Source organism: Pseudophryne corroboree, chromosome 1 (assembly GCF_028390025.1).
Source record: "Pseudophryne corroboree isolate aPseCor3 chromosome 1, aPseCor3.hap2, whole genome shotgun sequence".
Lineage (NCBI taxonomy): Eukaryota > Metazoa > Chordata > Amphibia > Anura > Myobatrachidae > Pseudophryne > Pseudophryne corroboree.
In genome coordinates this window covers 204192844-204219682 of record NC_086444.1, presented here as the reverse complement: position 1 = coordinate 204219682, position 26839 = coordinate 204192844, and the positions used below count along the sequence as shown (strand labels likewise).

At 45.4% G+C, this 26839-nt stretch overlaps 1 protein-coding gene across 4 annotated transcripts in view; it reads left to right on the top strand.

The window, feature by feature from the left end:
- Positions 1–26839, top strand: part of SKIC3 (SKI3 subunit of superkiller complex) — a 441476-nt gene that overhangs the window by 382212 nt on the left and 32425 nt on the right. For all 4 annotated transcript variants that reach the window (XM_063964031.1, XM_063964029.1, XM_063964032.1 and 1 more), the window contains exons 38-39: positions 10666–10818; positions 12650–12777. In XM_063964031.1, the coding sequence (XP_063820101.1) occupies positions 10666–10818; positions 12650–12777 (281 nt within the window). The remainder of the gene's footprint in view (positions 1–10665; positions 10819–12649; positions 12778–26839) is intronic.

The window sequence follows — 26839 nt, the reverse complement described above, 5'->3', positions numbered from 1 at the left end:
GGGCAAGGGAGAGATGTAGCAAACCTAAAGAGTTTGTTGTCCATAGCAACCAATGAGCTTCTAGCTATCATTTATCAAATATATTCTATAAAATGATAGCTAGAACCTGGTTGGTTGCTATGGGCATTGTATGGTGGTCACTGGGATGCTCCTTGCATTGAATACCTCTCACTGAAATGGTAGACAGAGACATTGTGATTTATTTTTTCTTCTACACCGCAAGGAAAAATGTGAGATCAGTGGGTGTTTAATAATGCATGAGACCCCAGTCAGAATGATCTATTTTATAGTGATCTTTTACCAAGTCGGTGCTAATCTCTGAAATTCCCTGCTGTTGGATTAAGTAGTAATAATCATTTAATGTGTCTACTTGTCACCCTGGTGTGCTGACTCTGCCTACCAGTACAATACCTCACCTACTGGTGAGATCACCCACTGTGACACAATCTTTCTGCTGAGGCCACTTTTCATATTTTTCCAGGGCCACTTTTCAGTTCCCAATCCGCCCTTGTCTGGCATAGAGGAAACGTGAATGATTAATCAAAGTAAATTATTACTTTGAGGGTATTGACAAGCCATCAGAAAGTTATCGGAAGATGGAAACCCTTTTTAACATTATCTTATCCTGTGAATTTCTTACCCTGTTTCCAAGACAAAGACATTGTCAATTATTAAGTTAACTTGTTAATTAAGTGAAAGGGAGACATGATATTTTCTGGGAGATGTATCAAGCCACGGAGAGAGATAAAGTTGGGTATTTTCCCAAAGCAAATGATGCTTCTAACTACAGGTATAATTTCATGCACTGTGCTGGCTGGATATGTGACATAAGATGATTGGGTGCTTTGGACATTTCCACTTTCTCTCTCTCCAAGGCTTGATACATCTCCCCAAGAGTGCTGTATATAAAATACGATTGTATGGCTGCTATACAGCAGGTCAGGAGCACAAGCAGGACAGTAGAGTGACCGTCTTATCAGTAATAATTTTCGGACCCTGTGAAATTAGCATGCAATAAAAAACAGAGACTCAGTCAATTAATACATAAAACATTTTTAGTTTATGCTAAAATAGAAAAAAATTATTATGGAGAATATTTAACTAATAATATTTGCGAGACATCTCAGAAAACAGTCGGTTTTGGAGGCTGCCCACAAATATTAAACAGCCCCTGAATGTATGTATTGGGGGCTGCAATAGATATTGAAGATATCTGCTGCATTCCTCCTATTGTGTTTGCAAAGCAGCCACCAAAAGTTTCTACGGCAGTTGGTAAACTGTGAAACTCACCAAGCTCCAGAATGCAAAGCATTTCTGAGCTTGGCCCGGCAGCTAATGCCATTTCTAAATGGCGTATGTATCCCGTGGGCTACATTATGCAATTCTTCCCAGGAGAAGGATCCTTGGGATCCCTCTGCATTACGGTCTGTTCTCACATACGCAGTCTGATGGTTGCACATGTGAAGTAGCGCAGCCGAGGTCTAAACCCAGAAATAAAGTGATCACATTAGCGATTATTTTACTTCTTATACATTGCAGGGACGGGCATGAGATTGGTACTCATTATGGCATAAAAGCTACACCTCTGGACTCACAAAGAGTCATCCTTCAGCACTCAGAAGAGGAAAAAACCCCTTGGGGGGAAACCTCTGGGGAACCATGGCCTCAGGATTGCCCTTCCCTCTGGGCATTAAGAGGTGTACTAATAGGGGGATCAGTATGATATCCCGGCGCACGGGATCCCATTGGTCGTAATATCAACGCCGGGATCGCCGTGCAAAAAAGGCCGACAGGGGTGAGTAAGGAGTGTTTTCCCCTCTCCCCACCCCCTTAACCCTCCCTGTCCGCAGCCTAAACCTAACCTCCCTCTTTGTGCCTAACTCTAACCCTCCCGCAGAGGTGCCTAATCCTAACCTCTGCCCCCACTGCCTAACCCACCCTACCTGCAGCCTAACCCTAACCTCTCCCCACCCGCAGCCTAAATCTATCCCCACTGGAAGCTATGGCTAATGGGAGGGGTAGATTACTTACCTATACCTACCTATACTTGCCAAAGGTCAACTGCTCTGTAGACTAAGAGGAAAAGATGAAAAAACATTGTTAGTGGATGAACAAACAGAGAGACAAACTGCAAACAGTGGTGTGGTTGTACAGAGAGACACATCTCTATATGTAAATATGTTACTCTAACTATTGAGGACATGGAAAATGCCTAAATTAAGGACAATTAACCCAAAGGGCCAGTTGTTTTTATATAGTACACACATTGGGGGGGATAAATTCTTTCTTATAGTAATAAGTGGGTACCTTCAGAATAGAAATTTGACCAGTAAATAATAAAAGCTATAAATTGGTAACATTTAGGGGTCAATCCACTTAGGATACAAGTTGCCATTGCTGCTATGTTTCAACATCGGCAACGGCACCCAAACTCGCACTCCTTTTGGCCAGATAGGGCTGTGGCCACTTTTGAGCAAGTTTAGGCTGCCGGAAAGTGCGGCTGTTGTAAGACAAACTCGCACCTAATTAAATTGACCCCTTAGTTGTTAAATGTGATAAAATAGTAAAAATAAGAATTTACTTACCGATAATTCTATTTCTCGTAGTCCGTAGTGGATGCTGGGGACTCCGTCAGGACCATGGGGAATAGCGGCTCCGCAGGAGACAGGGCACAAAAGTAAAAGCTTTAGGATCAGGTGGTGTGCACTGGCTCCTCCCCCTATGACCCTCCTCCAAGCCTCAGTTAGGATACTGTGCCCGGACGAGCGTACACAATAAGGAAGGATTTTGAATCCCGGGTAAGACTCATACCAGCCACACCAATCACACTGTACAACCTGTGATCTGAACCCAGTTAACAGCATGATAACAGCGGAGCCTCTGAAAAGATGTCTCACAACAATAATAACCCGATTTTTGTAACAATAACTATGTACAAGTATTGCAGACAATCCGCACTTGGGATGGGCGCCCAGCATCCACTACGGACTACGAGAAATAGAATTATCGGTAAGTAAATTCTTATTTTCTCTGACGTCCTAAGTGGATGCTGGGGACTCCGTCAGGACCATGGGGATTATACCAAAGCTCCCAAACGGGCGGGAGAGTGCGGATGACTCTGCAGCACCGAGTGAGAGAACTCCAGGTCCTCCTCAGCCAGGGTGTGTCCCTGACCAAGTAGCAGCTCGGCAAAGTTGTAAAGCCGAGACCCCTCGGGCAGCCGCCCAAGATGAGCCCACCTTCCTTGTGGAATGGGCATTTACATATTTTGGCTGTGGCAGACCTGCCACAGAATGTGCAAGCTGAATTGTACTACACATCCAACTAGCAATCGTCTGCTTAGAAGCAAGAGCACCCAGTTTGTTGGGTGCATACAGGATAACAGCAAGTCAGTTTTCCTGACTCCAGCCGTCCTGGAAACCTATATTTTCAGGGCCCTGACAACATCTAGCAACTTGGAGTCCTCCAAGTCCCTAGTAGCCGCAGGTACCACAATAAGCTGGTTCAGGTGAAACGTTGACACCACCTTAGGGAGAAACTGGGGACGAGTCCGCAGCTCTGCACTGTCCGAATGGACAATCAGATATGGGCTTTTGTGAGACAAAGCCGCCAATTCTGACACTCGCCTGGCCGAGGCCAAGGCCAACATCATGGTCACTTTCCATGTGAGATATTTCAAATCCACAGATTTGAGCGGTTTAAACCAATGTGATTTGAGGAATCCCAGAACTACGTTGAGATCCCACAGTGCCACTGGAGGCACAAAAGGGGGTTGTATATGCAGTACTCCCTTGACAAACTTCTGGACTTCAGGAACTGAAGCCAATTCTTTCTGGAAGAAAATCGACAGGGCCGAAATTTGAACCTTAATGGACCCCAATTTGAGGCCCATAGACACTCCTGTTTGCAGGAAATGCAGGAATCGACCGAGTTGAAATTTCTTCGTGGGGCCTTCCTGGCCTCACACCACGCAACATATTTTCGCCACATGTGGTGATAATGTTGTGCGGTCACCTCCTTCCTGGCTTTGACCAGGGTAGGAATGACCTCTTCCGGAATGCCTTTTTCCCTTAGGATCCGGCGTTCAACCGCCATGCCGTCAAACGCAGCCGCGGTAAGTCTTGGAACAGACATGGTACTTGCTGAAGCAAGTCCCTTCTTAGCGGCAGAGGCCATGAGTCCTCTGTGAGCATCTCTTGAAGTTCCGGGTACCAAGTCCTTCTTGGCCAATCCGGAGCCACGAGTATAGTTCTTACTCCTCTACGTCTTATAATTCTCAGTACCTTAGGTATGAGAAGCAGAGGAGGGAACACATACACCGACTGGTACACCCACGGTGTTACCAGAACGTCCACAGCTATTGCCTGAGGGTCTCTTGACCTGGCGCAATACCTGTCCAGTTTTTTGTTCAGGCGGGACGCCATCATGTCCACCTTTGGTCTTTCCCAACGGTTCACAATCATGTGGAAGACTTCCAGATGAAGTCCCCACTCTCCCGGGTGGAGGTCGTGCTGAGGAAGTCTGCTTCCCAGTTGTCCACTCCCGGAATGAACACTGCTGACAGTGCTATCACATGATTTTCCGCCCAGCGAAGAATCCTTGCAGTTTCTGCCATTGCCCTCCTGCTTCTTGTGCCGCCCTGTCTGTTTACGTGGGCGACTGCCGTGATGTTGTCCCACTGGATCAATACCGGCTGACCTTGAAGCAGAGGTCTTGCTAAGCTTAGAGCATTGTAAATTGTTCTTAGCTCCAGTATATTTATGTGGAGAGAAGTCTCCAGACTTGATCACACTCCCTGGAAATTTTTTCCCTTGTGTGACTGCTCCCCAGCCTTTCAGGCTGGCATCCGTGGTCACCAGGACCCAGTCCTGAATGCCGAATCTGTGGCCCTTTAGTAGATGAGCACTCTGCAGCCACCACAGAAGAGACACCCTTGTCCTTGGAGACAGGGTTATCCGCTGATGCATCTGAAGATGCGATCCGGACCATTTTCCCAGCAGATCCCACTGAAAAGTTCTTGCGTGGAATCTGCCGAATGGAATCGCTTCGTAAGAAGCCACCATTTTTCCCAGGACCCTTGTGCATTGATGCACTGACACTTGGCCTGGTTTTAGGAGGTTCCTGACTAGCTCGGATAACTCCCTGGCTTTCTCCTCCGGGAGAAACACCTTTTTCTGGACTGTGTCCAGAATCATCCCTAGGAACAGCAGACGTGTCGTCGGAGACAGCTGCGATTTTGGAATATTTAGAATCCACCCGTGCTGTCGTAGAACTACTTGAGATAGTGCTACTCCGACCTCCAACTGTTCTCTGGACCTTGCCCTTATCAGGAGATCGTCCAAGTAAGGGATAATTAAGACGCCTTTTCTTTGAAGAAGAATCATCATTTCGGCCATTACCTTGGTAAAGACCCGGGGTGCCGTGGACAATCCAAACGACAGCGTCTGAAACTGATAGTGACAGTTTTGTACCACGAACCTGAGGTACCCTTGGTGAGAAGGGCAAATTGGGACATGGAGGTAAGCATCCTTGATGTCCAGGGACACATATAGTCCCCTTCTTTCTGGTTCGCTATCACTGCTCTGAGTGACTCCATCTTGATTTGAACCTTTGTATGTAAGTGTTCAAATATTTCAGATTTAGAATAGGTCTCACCGAGCCGTCTGGCTTCAGTACCACAATATAGTGTGGAATAATACCCCTTTCCTTGTTGTAGGAGGGGTACTTTGATTATCACCTGCTGGGAATACAGCTTGTGAATTGTTTCCAATACTGCCTCCCTGTCGGAGGGAGACGTTGGTAAAGCAAACTTCAGGAACCTGCGAGGGGGAGACGTCTCGAATTTCCAATCTGTACCCCTGGGATACTACTTGTAGGATCCAGGGGTCCACTTGCGAGTAAGCCCACTGCGTGCTGAAACTCTTGAGACGACCCCCCACCGCACCTGTTTGTACGGCCCCAGCGTCATGCTGAGGACTTGGCAGAAGCGGTGGAAGGCTTCTGTTCCTGGGAATGGGCTGCCTGCTGCAGTCTTCTTCCCTTATGGGGACGAAAGGACTGAGGCTGAAAAGACGATGTCTTTTTCTGCTGAGATGTGACTTGGGGTAAAAAGGTGGATTTTCCAGCTGTTGCCGTGGCCACCAGATCCGATGGACCGACCCCAAATAACTCCTCCCCTTTATACGGCAATACTTCCATGTGCCGTTTGGAATCTGCATCACCTGACCACTGTCGTGTCCATAAACATCTTCTGGCAGATATGGACATCGCACTTACTCTTGATGCCAGAGTGCAAATATCCCTCTGTGCATCTCGCATATATAGAAATGCATCCTTTTAAATGCTCTATAGTCAATAAAATACTGTCCCTGTCAAGGGTATCAATATTTCCAGTCAGGGAATCCGACCAAGCCACCCCAGCGCTGCCCATCCAGGCTGAGGCGATCGCTGGTCGCAGTATAACACCAGTATGTGTGTATATACTTTTTAGGATATTTTCCAGCCTCCTATCAGTTGGCTCCTTGAGGGCGGCCGTATCTGGAGATGGTAACGCCACTTGTTTTGATAAGCGTGTGAGCGCCTTATCCACCCTAAGGGGTGTTTCCCAACGCGCCATAACTTCTGGCGGGAAAGGGTATACCGCCAATAATTTTCTATCGGGGGAAACCCACGCATCATCACACACTTCATTTAATTTATCTGATTCAGGAAAAACCACATGTAGTTTTTTCACACTCCACATAATACCCTTTTTTGTGGTACTTGTAGTATCAGAAATATGTAACATCTCCTTCATTGCCCTTAACAAGTAACGTGTGGCCCTAAAGGAAAATACGTTTGTTTCTTCACCGTCGACACTGGAGTCAGTGTCCGTGTCTGTGTCTGTGTCGACCGACTGAGGTAAAAGGACGTTTTAACGCCCCTGACGGTGTTTGAGACGCCTGGACAGGTACTAATTGGTTTGCCGGCCGTCTCATGTCGTCAACCGACCTTGCAGCGTGTTGACATTATCACGTAATTCCTTAAATAAGCCATCCATTCCGGTGTCGACTCCCTAGAGAGTGACATCACCATTACAGGCAATTGCTCCGCCTCCTCACCAACATCGTCCTCATACATGTCGACACACACGTACCGACACACAGCACACACACAGGGAATGCTCTGATAGAGGACAGGACCCCACTAGCCCTTTGGGGAGACAGAGGGAGAGTTTGCCAGCACACACCAAAAACGCTATAATTATACAGGGACAACCTTTATATAAGTGTTTTTCCCTTATAGCATTTTATTATATATATACATATCGCCAAATAAGTGCCCCCCCTCTCTGTTTTAACCCTGTTTCTGTAGTGCAGTGCAGGGGAGAGCCTGGGAGCCTTCCCACCAGCATTTCTGTGAGGGAAAATGGCGCTGTGTGCTGAGGAGAATAGGCCCCGCCCCCTTTTCGGCGGGCTTCTTCTCCCGTTTTTCTGAGACCTGGCAGGGGTTAAATACATCCATATAGCCCCCAGGGGCTATATGTGATGTATTTTTAGCCAGAATAAGGTACTATCATTGCTGCCCAGGGCGCCCCCCCCAGCGCCCTGCACCCTCAGTGACCGCTGCTATGAAGTGTGCTGACAACAATGGCGCACAGCTGCAGTGCTGTGCGCTACCTTATGAAGACTGAAAAGTCTTCTGCCGCCGGTTTCTGGACCTCTTCACTTTTCGGCATCTGCAAGGGGGTCGGCGGCGCGGCTCCGGGACGAACCCCAGGGTGAGACCTGTGTTCCGACTCCCTCTGGAGCTAATGGTGTCCAGTAGCCTAAGAAGCCAATCCATCCTGCACGCAGGTGAGTTCACTTCTCTCCCCTAAGTCCCTCGATGCAGTGAGCCTGTTGCCAGCAGGACTCACTGAAAATAAAAAAAAACCTAACAAAACTTTTACTCTAAGCAGCTCTTTAGGAGAGCCACCTAGATTGCACCCTTCTCGGCCGGGCACAAAAATCTAACTGAGGCTTGGAGGAGGGTCATAGGGGGAGGAGCCAGTGCACACCACCTGATCCTAAAGCTTTTACTTTTGTGCCCTGTCTTCTGCGGAGCCGCTATTCCCCATGGTCCTGACGGAGTCCCCAGCATCCACTTAGGACGTCAGAGAAATATAATTGTAATAGTGTAATTGTGAACCTGATTCAGTTGTGGTTGTTGCAATCTTTTGCCATTCGCAATTGCATTGCAGCCCACCCTGAATGAGTCTGAGCAGTCTAGGGCTGAACAAGTCTCCTACACACCGAGGGCTCTCCAGCATCAACACAGGTCGCAATGGGTAATTTATACACGTTCACTGAAAGGTGTTTGAACAGAAATGACGCGCCTGTGTACGGTTAGCTACCCCCGTTACCACCCCAAACGCCAACTTCCTGTTACTCACTTTGCAGTGGGATCCTCTGAAAGAAAGTGAATTAAGAGTGGGTATCATGAAGTTTGGGGATAGATGAGGTCCACAAAAATAGAAACTCCTACCTCTGATACTTTGGGGGTTAGCAGCTTTAGTAGCAGTTTTGCTAAAAACGCAAACCTGCTACTGAGAGAAATCGTTGCACAAGGCAAGGGCCGCCAAGCATGTGTAGCACCGCCCTGTGATGCAATTGCATTTCAAATGCGAGCGCATCACAGAAATTGAGATACATCGGTCAACAGCGGTAACCCCCCTGCATATGCAGCCAGGCTGCATATGTAGGCGGGGTTTCCCGCACCACTCCACCAACGCCGCGTTGCCGCACCCGAACGTCCGCCGGCTGTCATTCACTATGTGATTGCATTATGTCAGCATGTGATTGCATTGTGAAAGCCCACGCACCCTCAATGCGGTTGCAGCGCGTGCGCAGCCGATTTGCAATTTAGCGATCTAAGCTGAAAATAACCCCCTGAGTTTTAGTAGTCAGATAAGATTATTTCACGGTAGTGGATAGTCGCTAGCCAAATTATAATTTTACAATCTGCTAAGATTAACATAAAAAAATGTAAGGTTTCTGTCTGGTTAATTATTGGTCAGTAAAGCTGCCCAAATACAGTTCTGCACAAGCATATTAGGTGGCTTGCTTAGAGCCAAGAAATGAATCGTGGTTCATCAGGGATCCGGTTGGAATACCACCAGTCGAATTCTGACACTGCTCAAAATGCCGGTGCGGTGCCGTCATCCCAACTAGGATCACAATGTTAGCCAGGCAGCCGGAGAGGTAAGCCACGGGGGGGCTTGGAGGCTAGGTTTAGGCTTGGGGGGGAAGGGATATTCCCCATCGGGATGCCACGGTCGGTATTCTGACCGCCAGCATCCCAACTGCCAGCATATGAAACCCAACCCGTTCATAATTTGATCACTTATGTGGAGACCTATTTGGAGAGATCCAGATGGATCACCTGAGCAACTGGATCATATTGGGCACAGTAAATAGAATTATTAAATGATCGCACACATGCCGATAGATTGCTGTCATTGGGTAGCCACAAATATGATGATGGAAATGCCACAGTTATCAGAAGCCATATGATTTGACCAGACAAGATAGTAATCTGTAGTATGGACTTCTCAGTGCTATGCGGAAGAGATTTCCATGTAAGGCACTTGTCCTTGGTAGTTTGCGAAATAATTAATTTGAGGCTGTTGATAAAACTTCCCTCTTAGTGATTCATCTTCCAGCCCACACTGGCTCTGCACAGCTGTGACATACAGCAAACTTTTTGTTTCATCAGCGAAGCTATGAGTACCAACATCATATTTATTATTTAAGTTCAGAAAGACTGTGACTCATGTTTTGTATTAGAAACCATACAGTAATTTCACTGTTGTGTATATATATACAATGCATTGAATACACGTATAATGAAATATATTTATCAATTTCTGCCTTCATCTCTACAATACTACTTTTATATAATTTCTTATACCCTGATAGGTAGTTAACAAAAAAAGTACATACATTATATTGTACAGCAGATTTTTATTCCCTGTGTTTTTTTATTAGCAGGCACAACTTTCACTAGGGATATGCAGTTTTTACTGGCAGTAAAATAGCCTTTTCTAGTTACAGACCTGGTGCATTGAGATGGACTGTTTGGTGCGACTTCAACAATGGTGTATGAGGACACATCTCTAGTAACCGTGTCTGGTCTTGTCCTTTATTATTCACCCAACATCAACTAGTTTTGAAACGAGAGGGGGTGATTGATGCTTTGTGAGGTTGGGAATGCCTGAGTTACAGGAACCCTACATCCTGTCTTTGCAGGTGTGATAGCAGACCAGTACAATAGATCGCAACCGCATGCGTCCCCATTTTCTGCGGGGGGTAAGGGGGGGGGGCAGAAAATGCGATTGCCTCTGCCTGTCAATCAGGCAGAATCGGTCACACGGGGCGGGGTGGCAACACTCCATTTCCAGGGCGGAGACAGAGCATTGTGGGGGCGTGATCATGGCCGCCACAACGAATACATGGCAACCTTAATTTCTACTTGTCGAAGTGGGGGAGGCGGCGGTCGGCATGCTGGGCGCTAACAGAAGGATTGCAAATTCTGCTAATTAGCAGAATTTGCAATCCTTACTGAATTAGGCTCAAAATGCTCAATATATACATTGCCTATGTGTGTTTCCATCTGGGGTGACATTGTGCTTTGCTCTAATTCCAGTGGTTGGCTGAGGTGTACCAGTCCCAAGGCTTGATGATGGGGGCAGAGATGTGCTACAGGAAGAGTTTACAGCTGGCATCTCAACATGGGGACTGGATTGGGAAACTCTCAAGTCTGCTGCGATTAGCTCTTCTTGCTAATAGAGTTTGTATGGTAAGTCCCTGCCGTGATCCAGCACTCCGTTCTATGCTCGGTCCAGCAGCCACTTATTGTAGGTTTGATTGCAAGTGCAGGAGCATGTGTAGAATTTTTGCATGTTGTGTTCTACCTTTGCCTTTCACCAGTTAGCTAGTGGACTAAACTGAACTGGGAGAGACTCTGGAAATGTATAGGACATCCTATGCTTGTCTCTGAGCTGCAGCACAAATATATAGAGAAAACTAGCCTAAGACATTAGATTACATGGGCTTTACCTGTTATTGCATCTCAATTTAGGCAACAAAAACACTTTCACAACTTAGAGATTATGTACATTGTACAGGTTGAGTATCCCGTATCCAAAATGCTTGGGACCAGAAGTATTTTGGATATCGGATAATTCTGTATTTTGGAATAATTGCATACCATAATGAGATATCATGACGATGGGACCCAAATCTAAGCACAGAATACATTTATGTTTCATATACACCTTATACACACAGCCTGAAGGTCATTGTATACAATATTTTTAATAACTTTGTGTATTAAACAAAGTTTGTGTACATTGAACCACTAGAAAACAAAGGTTTCATCTCAGATTCACTCAAAAAATTCTGTATTTCGGAATATTCTGTATTTTGGAATATTTGGATATGGGATACTCAACCTGTATAATAAATTATAGCGATTCTTCAGTGTGGTTATTTCTACAAGGTTCAGACATTTACATTTCTGATTACACAATGTTATACTGCATTACAAGTCCATAGATTGTAACCCATACTGTCCCACACTGTCATTTTGTAACAGACATCTCTGGCATTGTTTATTTAATACTGTAGGTGCATGAAATCATTGTCTGTCTTGTTTAAACCCTCCTGCTATTTTATCTGTTGAATCTTATCTGTACCCTTATCAATGTAGGGGATGCGGTCAAGATCCCGCCGGACGGAATCCCAGCGGTCGAAATACCGACGCCGTAATCCCGACCACCACAATCCCGACATATTCTGCCTCCGTGGGTGTCCACAGCACCCATAGAGGGAGAATATAATAGTGGGCCAAGCGTAGCGAGGCACCGTGCCCGCAGCGTGGTGAGTGAAGCGAGCCCGCAAGGGGCTGCGTTCCGCTCGCCACCCCTGTTGGGATTGTGTGGTCGGGATTCCGGCGTCGGGATTTCGACCGCCCGGATCCCGTTCAGTGGGATTTAGTACTGATCCCCTTTGTAGCAGAGAATGTATACATACACCTTTACAGTAGGAAAGAGAGGTTTTACAAGAGCGCTCACAGGAACTAGTAGACCATCAACTGTTTGAACTTTTAATTACAAGTGTCTACTCGAGTTATCCAAGATTTTATAAATTATTTATAGTGAATGACAGCCATACGATTTTGTTCCCCTGTCTTGCTCCTTTTAGGCTTTCCAGTTTATATATGTAAAACTTTCTAGTTTATATATGTAAAACAAAAACAGATTATATTTAGTTCTAATATAAAATGCTAGTTAAACTGTAGTGTTTTGAGATGGTATAATGACTGGGCTCGCGCAAGAATATTTATCTGTTTTGCTTTCTTGTAACATAGTTGTAATGTACCGTATGTATTTCTCTGTGTTTTTCCTCTATCTCCTGGACAATATTCAGTCAGTTGCTGGAAAAATATAATGATATTATGAGAGTGGTTCAATAAGTAAGGTTTTGTAATTCATCGCCAACGTTTTGAGGGGTACGGTGATAACGTCATGTCATGGAAGTAGGTTTGGGTTTGGCGCATTGATTTTCAGACTGAGGAAGATCAATTAGGAATGCACTGTAAAGATCTTTTGAAATTTTGCTTCATTCAGGCTAAGATTCCCGATACTCGCTGGCCAGCGCTCCTGCAGGAGGCCACAAGTGAAGTTTTGAAAATGACCTCTTGTCCATTGGCCATTCTACTTCAGGGTATTCTGCAGTTCAGTACAAAGGGGTCGCGGTGAGTAATACACAGATACTCATTGCAAGTGTTTCTTCTTATAATCCAATATCATTCCAGTGAGATCACATGAACAGCATTTTAGCATTATATATCTAAACAAATAATAAAACTGTAAGGGTTGTGTCTGTACATAGCAGTTTTTTTTTGTTAATATACTTCCATGGACTGTTTATGAACTATGGAGATGAAGATAAAAAAAAAATAGAATTTTTGTCTGTCTGTGTGTTCATTCCGGCATCACGCAAAACTACTGGATGAACTTCGATTGCGTTTTCACTATTGTATAGCTTATAGTGACCTAAAAAAAAAACTCAGGTATGTATGATCTTGATGTGACATCAGAGAGAGGAGCAATAAAGGAAAAACCAGACGCTTGACACTCAGCGCACTGAAAGTTGATGTTCCATTCATGCTTCTGCAGAACTGGACTCCGTCCAAGTTATGCAACGTAACCCAACTTAAAGTGACTGCTCTGCAGAGGAACCTACTGTAATTGATGCAGAGATTCTAAAGGTATGTGGTGTACAGTATGTTAGACTGTGTTTATACCACATATACCCCTTATACCCAACAATTTTCCTTTTCAGTTCAAGCGCCTGCAGTTTCCTGTAAGCATCACTTTGCTGTGATGATCAACACGTTACAGGGGCAAAAACTCAGGGCTGCAGGAGTAGATCTCAGGATTAGCTGCTTCTCCCATGAGCAGCTTTACATGGCTTGCTCACGAATTAGTAGCCGCAAGCATCCGCTGAGATGTCCACGTGAGCGAAGTCGCGGGCAAATGCTAGTTATGTACTAAGAGCATTAATGACTACTAAATAGTCTACATACAGAATTAGATGTTAGAAGCTGAACTGCAGAGACATTTGCATATTTCTCTAACATCCTAGTGGATGCTGGGGACTCCGTAAGGACCATGGGGAATAGACGGGCTCCGCAGGAGACAGGGCACTCTAAGAAAGAATTAGGACTACTGGTGTGCACTGGCTCCTCCCTCTATGTCCCTCCTCCAGACCTCAGTTAGAATCTGTGCCCGGTCAGAGCTGGGTGCACTTTAGTGAGCTCTCCTGAGCTTGCGAATAAGAAAGTATTTTATTAGGATTTTTTTATTTTCAGAGAGATCTGCTGGCAACAGACTCTCTGCTACGTGGGACTGAGGGGGGAGAAGCAAACCTACTAACTGCGGATAGGTTGTGCTTCTTAGGCTACTGGACACCATTAGCTCCAGAGGGATCGAACACAGGAACTCACCCTTGGTCGTCCGTTCCCGGAGCCGCGCCGCCGTCCCCCTCGCAGAGTCAGAAGACAGAAGCCGGCGAGTGAAGCAAGAAGACATCAAAATCGGCGACAGAAGACTCCTGTCTTCATATGAGGTAGCGCACAGCACTGCAGCTGTGCGCCATTGCTCCCACACTAACCCACACACTCCGGTCACTGTAGGGTGCAGGGCGCAGGGGGGGGGGGGCGCCCTGGGCAGCAATTGAGTACCTCCTGGCAAAATAGAGCATATATTCAGCTGGGCACTGTATATATGCATGAGCCCCCGCCATTATTTTTCACAAAATCGCGGGACAGAAGCCCGCCGCTGAGGGGGCGGGGCTTCTTCCTCAGCACTCACCAGCGCCATTTTCTCTCCACAGCTCCGCTGAGAGGAAGCTCCCCAGGCTCTCCCCTGCAGAATCACGGTAGAAAGAGGGTAAAAAGAGAGGGGGGCACATAAATTTAGCGCAAATTCACTAATACAGCAGCTACTGGGTAAACACTAAGTTACTGTGTAATTCCTGGGTTATATAGCGCTGGGGTGTGTGCTGACATACTCTCTCTCTGTCTCTCCAAAAGGCCTTGTTGGGGTTCTGTCCTCAAATAGAGCGTCCCCTGTGTGTGTGGTGTGTCGGTACGATTGTGTCGACATGTTTGACGAGGAAGGCTATGTGGAAGCAGAGCAGGTGCAGATGAATGTGGGGTCTCCGCCAACGGCGCCGACACCTTATTGGATGGATATGTGGAAGGTGTTAAATGATAATGTAAACTCCTTGCATAAAAGGTTGGATAAAGCTGAAGCCTTGGGACAGTCAGGGTCTCAACCCATGCCTGATCCTACAGCGCAGAGGCCGTCAGGGTCTCAGAAGCGCCCACTATCCCAGATTGTTGACACAGATATCGACACGGATTCTGACTCCAGTGTCGATGGCGATGATGCAAAGTTGCAGCCTAAAATGGCTAAAGCCATCCGCTACATGATTATAGCTATGAAGGATGTATTGCACATTTCAGAGGTAAACCCGGTCCCTGACAAGAGGGTTTATATGTTTGGGGAAAAAAGGCAAGAAGTGACCTTTCCCCCTTCACATGAGTTAAATGAGTTATGTGAAAAAGCTTGGGATTCTCCTGATAGGAAAGTGCAGATTTCCAAACGGTTACTGATGGCGTATCCTTTCCCGCCAACGGACAGGTTACGCTGGGAATCATCCCCTAGGGTAGACAAAGCTTTGACACGCTTATCTAAGAAGGTGGCCCTGCCGTCGCAGGATACGGCCTCCCTAAAGGATCCTGCGGATAGGAAGCAGGAAGGTATCCTGAAGTCCGTTTATACACATTCAGGTACCCTACTGAGGCCGGCAATTGCGTCGGCCTGGATGTGTAGTGCTGTGGCAGCATGGACAGATACTCTGTCTGAGGAACTTGATACTTTGGACAAGGATACTATATTACTGACCCTGGGGCATATAAAAGACGCTGTCCTATATATGAGGGATGCCCAGAGAGACATTTGCCTACTGGACTCTAGAATAAATGCAATGTCAATTTCTGCCAGAAGGGTCCTGTGGACTCGGCAATGGACAGGTGATGCCGACTCAAAAAAGCACATGGAGGTTTTACCTTATAAGGGTGAGGAATTGTTTGGGGACGGTCTCTCGGACCTAGTTTCCACAGCTACGGCTGGGAAGTCAAATTTTTTTCCATATATTCCCTCACAACCGAAGAAAGCACCGTATTACCAAATGCAGTCCTTTCGGTCGCAAAGAGGCAAGAAAGTCCGAGGTGCGTCTTTTCTTGCCAGAGGCAGGGGTAGAGGAAAGAAGCTGCACAATACAGCTAGTTCCCAGGAACAGAAGTCCTCCCCGGCTACCACTAAATCCACCGCATGATGCTGGGGCTCCACAGGTGGAGCCAGGAGCGGTGGGGGCGCGTCTCCGAAATTTCAGCCACCAGTGGGTTCGCTCACAGGTGGATCCCTGGGCTATGCAGATTGTGTCTCAGGGATACAAGCTGGAATTCGAAGTGATGCCCCCTCACCGTTACCTCAAATCGGCCCTGCCAGCTTCCCCCATAGAAAGGGAAGTAGTGTTAGCGGCAATTCACAAATTATATCTCCAGCAGGTGGTGGTACAGGTTCCCCTCCCTCAACAGGGAAGGGGTTACTATTCCACAATGTTTGTGGTTCCGAAACCGGATGGTTCGGTCAGACCCATAATGAATTTAAAATCCCTGAACATTTACCTGAAAAGGTTCAAGTTCAAGATGGAATCGCTCAGGGCGGTTATTGCGAGCCTGGAAGAGGGGGATTTTGTGGTGTCTCTGGACATAAAGGATGCTTACCTGCATGTCCCCATTTATCCACCTCATCAGGAGTACCTCAGATTTGTGGTACAGGACTGTCATTACCAATTCCAGATGTTGCCGTTTTGTCTGTCCACGGCACCGAGAATATTTTCCAAGGTAATGGCAGAAATGATGGTGCTTCTGCGAAAGCAAGGAGTCACAATTATCCCATACTTGGACGATCTCCTCATAAAGGCGAGATCCAGAGAGCAGTTGCTGATCAGCGTAGCACACTCTCGGGAGGTGTTACAACAGCACGGCTGGATTCTGAATATTCCAAAGTCACAGCTGATTCCTACGACGAGACTGCCCTTCCTGGGCATGATTCTGGACACAGACCAGAAGAAGGTGTTTCTCCCGCAGGAGAAGGCCCAGGAGCTCGTGACTCTGGTCAGAGACCTCTTAAAACCAAAACGGGTGTCGGTGCATCAATGCACGCGAGTCCTGGGAAAGATGGTGGCGTCATACGAAGCCATTCCCTTCGGCAGGTTCCATGCGAGGACCTTTCAGTGGGATCTGTTGGACAAGTGGTCCGGATCACATCTTCAGATGCATCGGCTGATCACCCTATCCCCCAGGGCCAGGGTGTCTCTTCTGTGGTGGCTGCAGAGTGCTCACCTTCTCGAGGGCCGCAGGTTCGGCATACAGGACTGGGTCCTGCTGACCACGGATGCAAGCCTCCGAGGGTGGGGGGCAGTCACTCAGGGAAGAAACTTCCAGGGGCTGTGGTCAAGTCAGCAGTGTTCATTCCGGGAGTGGACAACTGGGAAGCAGGCTTCCTCAGCAGGCACGACCTCCACCCGGGAGAGTGGGGACTTCATCAGGAAGTCTTCACACAGATTACAAATCGATGGGAACTGCCACAGGTGGACATGATGGCATCCCGCCTCAACAAAAAGCTACAAAGGTATTGCGCCAGGTCAAGAGACCCTCAGGCGATAGCTGTGGACGCACTAGTGACACCGTGGGTATTCCAGTCGGTTTATGTGTTTCCTCCTCTTCCTCTCATACCCAAGGTGCTGAGAATCGTAAGAAAAAGAGGAGTGAGAACAATACTCATTGTTCCGGATTGGCCAAGAAGGACTTGGTACCCGGAACTGCAAGAAATGCTCACAGAGGACTCATGGCCTCTGCCTCTCAGACAGGATCTGTTGCAACAGGGGCCCTGTCTGTTCCAAGACTTACCGCGGCTGCGTTTGACGGCATGGCGGTTGAACGCAGGATCCTAGCGGAAAAAGGCATTCCGGATGAAGTTATTCCTACGCTGATAAAGGCTAGGAAGGACGTGACAGCAAAACATTATCACCGTATATGGCGAAAATATGTTGCTTGGTGTGAGGCCAGGAAGGCCCCTACAGAGGAATTCCAGCTGGGCCGTTTCCTTCACTTCCTACAGTCGGGAGTGATTATGGGCTTAAACTTAGGGTCCATAAAGGTCCAGATTTCGGCCCTATCCATTTTCTTTCAAAAGGAACTGGCTTCTCTTCCTGAGGTTCAGACGTTTGTAAAGGGAGTGCTGCATATTCAACCCCCTTTTGTGCCACCAGTGGCACCTTGGGATCTTAACGTGGTGTTGAGTTTCCTGAAATCTCACTGGTTTGAGCCACTTAAGACCGTGGAGTTAAAGTATCTCACGTGGAAAGTGGTCATGCTATTGGCCTTAGCTTCGGCTAGGCGTGTGTCAGAATTGGCGGCTTTGTCATGTAAAAGCCCCTATCTGGTTTTCCATATGGACAGGGCAGAATTACGGACTCGTCCGCAATTTCTGCCGAAGGTGGTGTCATCTTTTCATTTGAACCAACCTATTGTAGTGCCTGCGGCTACTCGTGACTTGGAGGATTCCAAGTTACTAGATGCTTTGAAGATTTATGTAGCCAGAACGGCTGGAGTCAGGAAAACTGACTCGCTGTTTATCCTGTATGCATCCAACAAGCTGGGTGCTCCTGCTTCAAAGCAATCTATTGCTCGCTGGATCTGTAACACGATTCAGAAGGCTCATTCTGCGGCTGGATTGCCGCATCCAAAATCTGTAAAAGCCCATTCCACAAGGAAGGTGGGCTCTTCTTGGGCGGCTGCCCGAGGGGTCTCGGCATTACAGCTTTGCCGAGCAGCTACTTGGTCGGGTTCAAACACGTTTGCAAAATTCTACAAGTTTGATACCCTGGCTGAGGAGGACCTTGTGTTTGCTCATTCGGTGCTGCAGAGTCATCCGCACTCTCCCGCCCGTTTGGGAGCTTTGGTATAATCCCCATGGTCCTTACGGAGTCCCCAGCATCCACTAGGACGTTAGAGAAAATAAGATTTTACTTACCGGTAAATCTATTTCTTGTAGTCCGTAGTGGATGCTGGGCGCCCATCCCAAGTGCGGACTTCTTCTGCAATACTTGTATATAGTTATTGCTTAAATAAGGGTTATTTTATGGTTGCATCAGGTTTATCTGATGCTCTGTTGTTGTTCATACTATGAACTGGGTAAGTTATCACAAGTTATACGGTGTGGCTGGTTTGAGTCTTACCCTGGATTCCAAAATCCTTTCCTTGTACTGTCAGCTCTTCCGGGCACAGATTTTAACTGAGGTCTGGAGGAGGGACATAGAGGGAGGAGCCAGTGCACACCAGTAGTCCTAATTCTTTCTTAGAGTGCCCTGTCTCCTGCGGAGCCCGTCTATTCCCCATGGTCCTTACGGAGTCCCCAGCATCCACTACGGACTACGAGAAATAGATTTACCGGTAAGTAAAATCTTATTTTCTGAATTATGTGCAAACAGCGTAAATGCAAGGCAAATGTATTAAAATGTCAGCGCATTTCTACTAAATTGTCGCACTTATGTCATAAGATAAATAGTCCTGTCTAGCACCTGGAGTTTTATTTACTAGGCAGACACTGCTTCCCGGAATGTTTAAGCCTGGAATTTAATAGGGCATTGCTTTTGGGTGGTCTTCAGTTTGCCGGCTGACGGGATCCCGGCGCACAGTATACCGGTGCCGGAATCCCGACAACCGGCATACCGACACCTTTTCTCCCTCTTGGGGGTCCACGACCCCCCTGGAGGGAGAATAGATAGCGTGGCGCGGCGAGCGTAGCGAGCCCGCAAGGGGCTCATTTGCGCTTGCCTAGCTGTCGGTATGCCAGCGGTCGGGATTCCGGCGCCGGTATGCTGGTCGCCGGGAGCCCGGCCGCCGGCATACCCTACTACACCCATTGCTTTTTAATCCCAAAACCTAGAATGCTATAATAGCAAAAACAAGGGGTGTTTGGCTATTAAAAGCATTGACCTTTTAAAATGTGGGCTTAAAAATGCAGGGGAAGAAAAAAGCCACTGCTTAGTACATATACCCCCTGGCATTGGTCATTGTCATTTGTACATCCTCAAAATGTTTAAATTAACTTTTTAATGCAATTTTTCACAATGCTAAATTGCATTTCCAGTTATAAATATGTCACAGCTGGTAAACTGAAACTATCTAGAAAGGGTTCAGTCAAACACATTCAGCACAATGTAGCAAATGATAATGTGTAAAAGGAATTGTGAAATATTTGGTTGATAAAATGAGTGACGTCTAATAATATTTTGTCTTCCAACATTGCTGGGTGATCATATCATACAACCCATTAAGAGCAATCTGGTGGACCATTATGCAATAGGAAGCATCTATCCTTGTGTATCAATGCCTATTTCCCTATAGATTGTAAGCTTGCGAGCAGGGCCTTCCTACCTCTATGTCTGTCTATATTTGCCCAGTTTTGTTTTATAACTGTTGTTCTAATTGTAAAGCGCAACGGAATATGCTGAACTATATAAGAAACTGCTAATAAATAATAAAGTCTAATAAAATGCTTTCAAATCCACTTATGCATCTCATCCCAAGTGTATCTTATATAAAGTACATACAATATATACAATACACAAGTAATTTTGACTTAACGCAGAAGTGCGTTCTGCATCAGAAATAGGTTTCGTCGATTGCTTCTAGGTATATACATCAATTAACCAGAAAAGAACATAGGCCCCTTACTACTCTGGTACTCAATTGGTGGGCAGCAGACTTGAAAAAATGCCAGGCGCTGATTGGCGTATACTTTCTCTCTCTCCAAGCTTTGATAAATCTCCTTTGGGTTACAAATAAAAAGATCTACATGATAATAGCAGTGGCTATAAAATGCTGCTTCTGATTTTTGTGTTGGTGTTTTGCAGTCCATTTTCTGAATTTGTTGCTTCTCTTCTGATCATTTCTGGGGTAGTTCATATCTTTAAGGGGTTTCTATATATTGCATACCTTCCAAGTTTTATGGTCCATACATTGGAAACAGAAAAGGGGGCATGGCCTAGCTTGGGAAGGGGCATGGTCTGAGGTGAGTGGGCATAGCCTAACACCACGGACCCGTGTCAGTCATTTTGGAGGCATGCCCAGTGCTCCTCAAGCAGCTGGGCAGTCAATGACTCACCTCCCTGCACCGATTAGATGCCTGCATGGTATCTCTTCAGGGATCACTCGCTGCTATGCTATGCTAGCGCAGAGCAGCGGATGGTCAAGGGCTCCCCCAACTTCTGTGGGACAGCCGGGACAGTGTCCGAATAGCGGGAGTGTCCCGCTGGAATCAGTGCAGTTGGGAGGAATGATATTGTGTTAGTCTGAGTGTGGGTAATACCTCCTTCTATCCTTACTGTATACATGCAGCTAATCTGACAGTGTGATACATTGGGCTCAATTGTACAGTTTATTCTGTATTGGCTGTTGCAATATTTAGATTTCTCATTATTGACATGGCACAGCTATGCATATGAGTGACTATTGACATCACTATTGTCTTTAATATTGTATGAGCATAAATGAGACATGGAAATATCCCTTCTAATGTTGTGTAGCTTTTGAAGCACTCTTTAGGTTAATGGAGAGAAGTGTACCTCCGGTGGTGGTCAGGTTGAATCCTCCTGTCTCCTTTATGAATTCATCACATTGTTTATTTGTGAAGCTCCACAAAATTGCAGCGTCAGATAGTAGTCAGAATAACAAATCCTATATAACAATGGACTTACGTACGAGGTTGACAAAGAAGTTGCAGACAGTAGACAGATTGTGAGAGCAAGTGAGAGCTTACCCTATCTCTCCCCTTAGTTACAGGCTGTGTCTGACACTGATGTTGTTCAGGCTGTAACAGACCTTTCCACTCTGAGACTGGATGTGTTATAACGTTCAGGCATCTGTGATTTCTGAGGATTTCCTTCTTCCTAAAATGTTACTTTAAATTCTGTAAAATGCTGATAAGCTTTTTTAACTGAAGGTGTGGGTAATTCTGTACAGTTATCCCTACTCTTCATTGTACATGCCTATAACACTACTTTACTGATATCACTTTGGGACAAACTTTTTAAGATGATGCAGGAAACGCCTGATTCTTACAGGCTTACACTTCTGAAAGCTTTGGCCTCTTGCCTGAGATCAAGCCTGGCATCTGAACTTGACAATAATGGCTTTTCAGTCGCCTCCTATGACCCACTGGATCTACCTTAGGTGACGAGTGCTGGAAGGCTGGCTGTCTTTTAACAGGTTCTAATAAAATGTAGAAGACATTATCTATGTACTGCCAGCTCTGTTTCTGCCTTTCTGTCAGAGGAATCCAAACATCCTACATGGATATAGGGGTGGAGAAGTGAGCCAGTGGAGAGGTTGCCCATGGCAACCAATCAGCATTGAAGTAACATTTATAATTTGAATACTATAAAATTATACAGAGCAGCTGATTGGTTGCCATGGGCAACTTCTTCACTGGCTCACTTCTTCACTCTTATCACTGCTTCATACATTTACCAATAGCTTCTCTGAGAATAGTCAACAGTGGTTGCCTTAGGCTTTCATTACCACCCTGATTGGATGCTTTGAGACATCCCCATAGCATTTCCTGTATACCCTGTATGACTGAAGCATAAGACCATATATTAACCTGCCAATGAACCATTTTCTCTGAAGGCAGTTGGGGACACAGACTAACCCACCCTGGATCTCTTTTGTGATATTATGGTTTGTTGTGTAAATGCTCAGGTTTACAGTTCCAGGGTTTTTCACCTTTCCTGTGTGTAAACGGATGCCATATTGCACTAGGGATGGTACTAGCACAAGAGAAAATATTTTTTTATTAAACTACCATGCCTCCTGTTTAAGCATTACCCCCAAGTACTATATGTTTCTGTCTCCCACGGCCTTCAGAATAGGGATGTAACCATAAGGTAATAAATCCCCTTATATAGTCGTAATTGACTATGCAGCAGATATTAGAATATAATATTGAGAGAAATTATTTTCGTTCAGTTTTAGATAGATGAGCTTCAAGTGTATTTTGCTTTTTCTAAAAAGTGTTTTGTCAGCTTTACAATTATTCATTTACTGTCTAGGGTAATAAGTTATCAGATAGTGCTGCAGTGAATTGCAATGAAGCATTCCTGGCACAAATCATATCTTCAGCCTACTTTCTTATACAGATACCAAACAAAGAAAAGAAAAGTAACGCTAGAAATACCTCCGATGGCACCATTATTTACTGTGAATTTATGAACTGTGGCACCTTCATTTATCATGTGTATCCCAGGCACTTCATCTACCCCTTTCCTTCTCTGTTCATTTGCTGACTCAAGAGGCTTTTGTAGAACATACCGTAGAATGACCCACATTATTTCCTCTGCGGCATGCGGAAAGTGACTTCATTTAAATCAATTATCCAAGTGTGCAACTTCAAAGACCTACACAGATTAATGCCTACTGCTTGTAGTTCCAAGACTAGTCATTTACCAGATTCATTATCTTCCACCGTTTGTCTGAGATACAAGATTTCATTAAACAGTCTTGCTGAAGTGGATGCCGGTTGTGCTGCTGATTTGCAAAGTAGATATTTTAGTCAGTAACCCCGCAAGTTATATAACGTGATATAAATTGTACAGGAGATACTGTTGAAATGATTTGAGCACTAAAAAGTAGTGGCCATTCCTATTACTCTTGTAGGCAGTTTAATGCTTTCCTTTTCTGAAGCTGAAAGTGTAGAGAATTTGCCAGCAGTAATATATTGTAATGGCCTAATGTGCAGATATACTTATTATTCCTGAAGTAGTGCATAATTCTTATGCATTAGTTATTGACGTCTAACACACCTACTGTATATATTCTATTTAGTGGGTTATTTGCTTCCTGTTAGGCTCATGGTTGAAATGCCAGAATCAAGTACTGCCATCTTTGGTGATCATTGTTATTATTATTATTATTATTATTATTATTATTTTTATTTATATGTATCCAATCTTATAACGCAGTACTGTGCACAGATTACGTAATTCACCAATTAACCTACAGTATGTTTACTCTAGCATCCAACTGGGCGATGCTGGATACTGGGGTAAAGAGTGCATTAACAGCTTGAGCACTTTAAATTTATTGGCAAAAAGCACAAGCTCCTCTCCCTTTATTCCCCCATTACTTGCCAGGGAATTCAGTTTTGTCAGCAACCACTGGAGCCTGGTGCATTCTTCTTGGTTGTCTAAGACAGTCACTTTGTTTTTGTTTTGCTGTATATGCATACGTATCGTGGCAGTGACTGACTGCGCCTATTCGCACTTGCGGCCTGTCAGTGCAATGCGCATGGGTCGTGGGTGCGAATATACCCATACGCACACATCGCAGCAACCTAGTCGCAGTTGCGACTAGGCACAGTCACAATGAGTGTGGCTACATTTGTATGTTGATGGCATCGCTCAGCTTACGCTGGAGATGTCTGGCGCTTGGGACCATCTCTGGGGGGCCTGGTCACTGTCATCCTGTGACCATCGGATTGGGACCAGCCTCGGACCACTCACCGGAGGCCCAACAGCCAGGGTAATAGCCTGGAAACTAGAGGTGTTTCAGCCCCCTGGGAAAGTAGGTGCAGGGCAGCCAGCTGCAGGAAAGGGATTTGCTGCACTCGATCACGAAGAGGGCCATCCTTTGTGTAGCTGTTATCCCTCAGTGCAGGACCCTGGGTGGTGGTGTACATACATTTGAGACTTCCTCACTGGTCTTGGAAATTATTCAGATGAGATGTTGTTTGGGAATGGGCCACATAAATTTGAAGAGGGGGGGCTGAAACATGATCAGGTTTGAAGCCTTGCTGAGAAATCTGCTTTTTTTGCCAATCAATGGGATAGATTCAGTGCAAAGGCCTTGGTGACCGCCTGCTGCTCGTCAGGATTTAGGCCTTTGGGAGATAGACACATGGCAGCTTAGTGGTGGGGAATTTGTAAAATTGCATATGAAGAATAAATTGCAAGGTAAAAGTAATTTGTGGGTTCCAAACATGGAATGGATGATCCATTGTTTTTGGCAGGAGTAAAAGTAACTAGTCAGTTATGGTCAGGACATGCCCATTATCTACTCTGAAAACTATTATAGTGTGTAATTTTTTTCTTATGTTATTTTTAATTATGTATTTTCAAAGTCTTCATCTGTCTTATTTAATAATACAGTGTGCTGTATACAGCTTCGTTCCCAATATTAGCCATTGCACACAGGCTTGAATAGGCTGCTTACAATGCCTAAAATCAATCTCTGACTTGCTTATGCACATTGTCATGGTCATCGTGGGCCTGACTCCATTCAATATTCATGTAGTTGGTGATTGACCATTGAGTTTGTTTCTTCATTTGCATAAAGTCACAGATGGGCATTTGGGCATACATTCTGCTGGGTATGCATTAGTGTATGACTCGGATACAGGCCCTGTGAGTTTTTGCCATATGTCAGAATAGATATAAAGCTCCCTAGTAGGATTCCCACATAATCATAAGAACTTACGTGGTCTTATCACACAGGAAAATATCCCGTACAGTGTTGGACTGGGGCATGAAGGGCCCACCGAGGAAATATAGTGGTAGGGGCTACACTTAGGGGTGTGGTTAGTCTCCAGAGAGGGTGTGGCCAACCACCACATTGCTTTGTCTAACCATTAGATCTGAGCCTATTGATAAATATATATACTAAATACTGCTAGTAAATTTGTGATATACTGTCGCATATGTCAAGACCTGCTTTGGCAAATAAAGCTGCTGCTAATATAGGGATAGTCGGTCCCTTAATACCAGAAAAAACATATACAATAAATGTAGCAGCGCTTATTGATGAAACGTCATAAACACAGTATCAATCTTTAAATAATAACACATTTAATTAAAAAAAAATCTCATAGAACATACATAAAAAGACCTCACATACAGGGTGTTCAAGCAGCACAAATGCAGTTTATCCGTTCCTAGTATAATACCTCCTTGTCCGCCAAAGTGCAAAGTCCCGGTTATTATATGTGTCTAAGGATAGGTGTAACTGAGTCACTGGAGGGTTGTTGTACTGGGATTATTTAGTCCAGAGTCCTCACAAGAGCTGTGACAATAACTAGTACAATCCAAGGAACCGGTGGTTTCTATTTCCAAAGAACGGCGTCCAGTTGCAGGAGGTTGGTCCAGAAGGTGCTGAATGTAATCCCAAAAGAGGTCTGTGGTAACCTAACACATTTCACTGCTCCCGGCAGCTTTTTCAAAACGAACTCCTGACTGCCGGTAACATAACTACATCGCCGCCAGTGTCATAGCTACATCCCGCTTCTCAATGCCTTTGGACTGGATGGGAGTGCCATCTCCAAAAGTGTGGGCTCTGTATTCCGAGGTGCAGGGCACCCAAAGTGCTTTCATTGGCCCTCCGGTTTGAGAAACATAGAAGTGGGATACAAGAGGGAACCAGAGAGGACTTTGAGAACCAGGGGAGGTGAAACAGAGGAAAGGGAAACTGAGGGGGATTGGGAGACAGACAACAGGTATGAAAAAACACCATACCATAATTAACATGGAAACAATGGGAGGGAGAATCACGGAGTCTGTGTAGTGTCAGTCAGTGAAGACCTGCAAGCCATGCCGTACCTTCCGGGAATGTGTTGAAGTGCAGTCTATTACATAAACTGTTGATTTCCTTGTTGTTGCTAACTAGACATTGTGCAACTGTTGCAGGAAAGTGTTAATGTTAGAAGTACTGAATACAAATTGTCATGTGAGTGATGGAGTTTTCCACATTATGGGGTCTATTCATGAAGCAGTGAAAACTGGAGAAGTGAGTCAGTGGAGAAGAACTAATCAGCATTGAAGTAACATTTATAATTTGCATACTATAAAATCATACAGAGCAGCTGATTGGTTGCCATGGGCAACTTCTCCACTGGCTCACTTCTCCACTCTTTTCACTGCTTCATGAATAGACCCCTATATATGTTATATTATATATGTTAATGATTATTGAGAATCAAGAGTTACTTTTATTGTTCAATTTTATGTAAATAATTATTTCAGTTATGCTGTTGTCTGATAAAATCTAACTACTTTGGTCTAATTCTTTCCATGCACAAACAATACATACTGTATGTGGGTAAATAGGGCCTTTTGTGATTAATTAC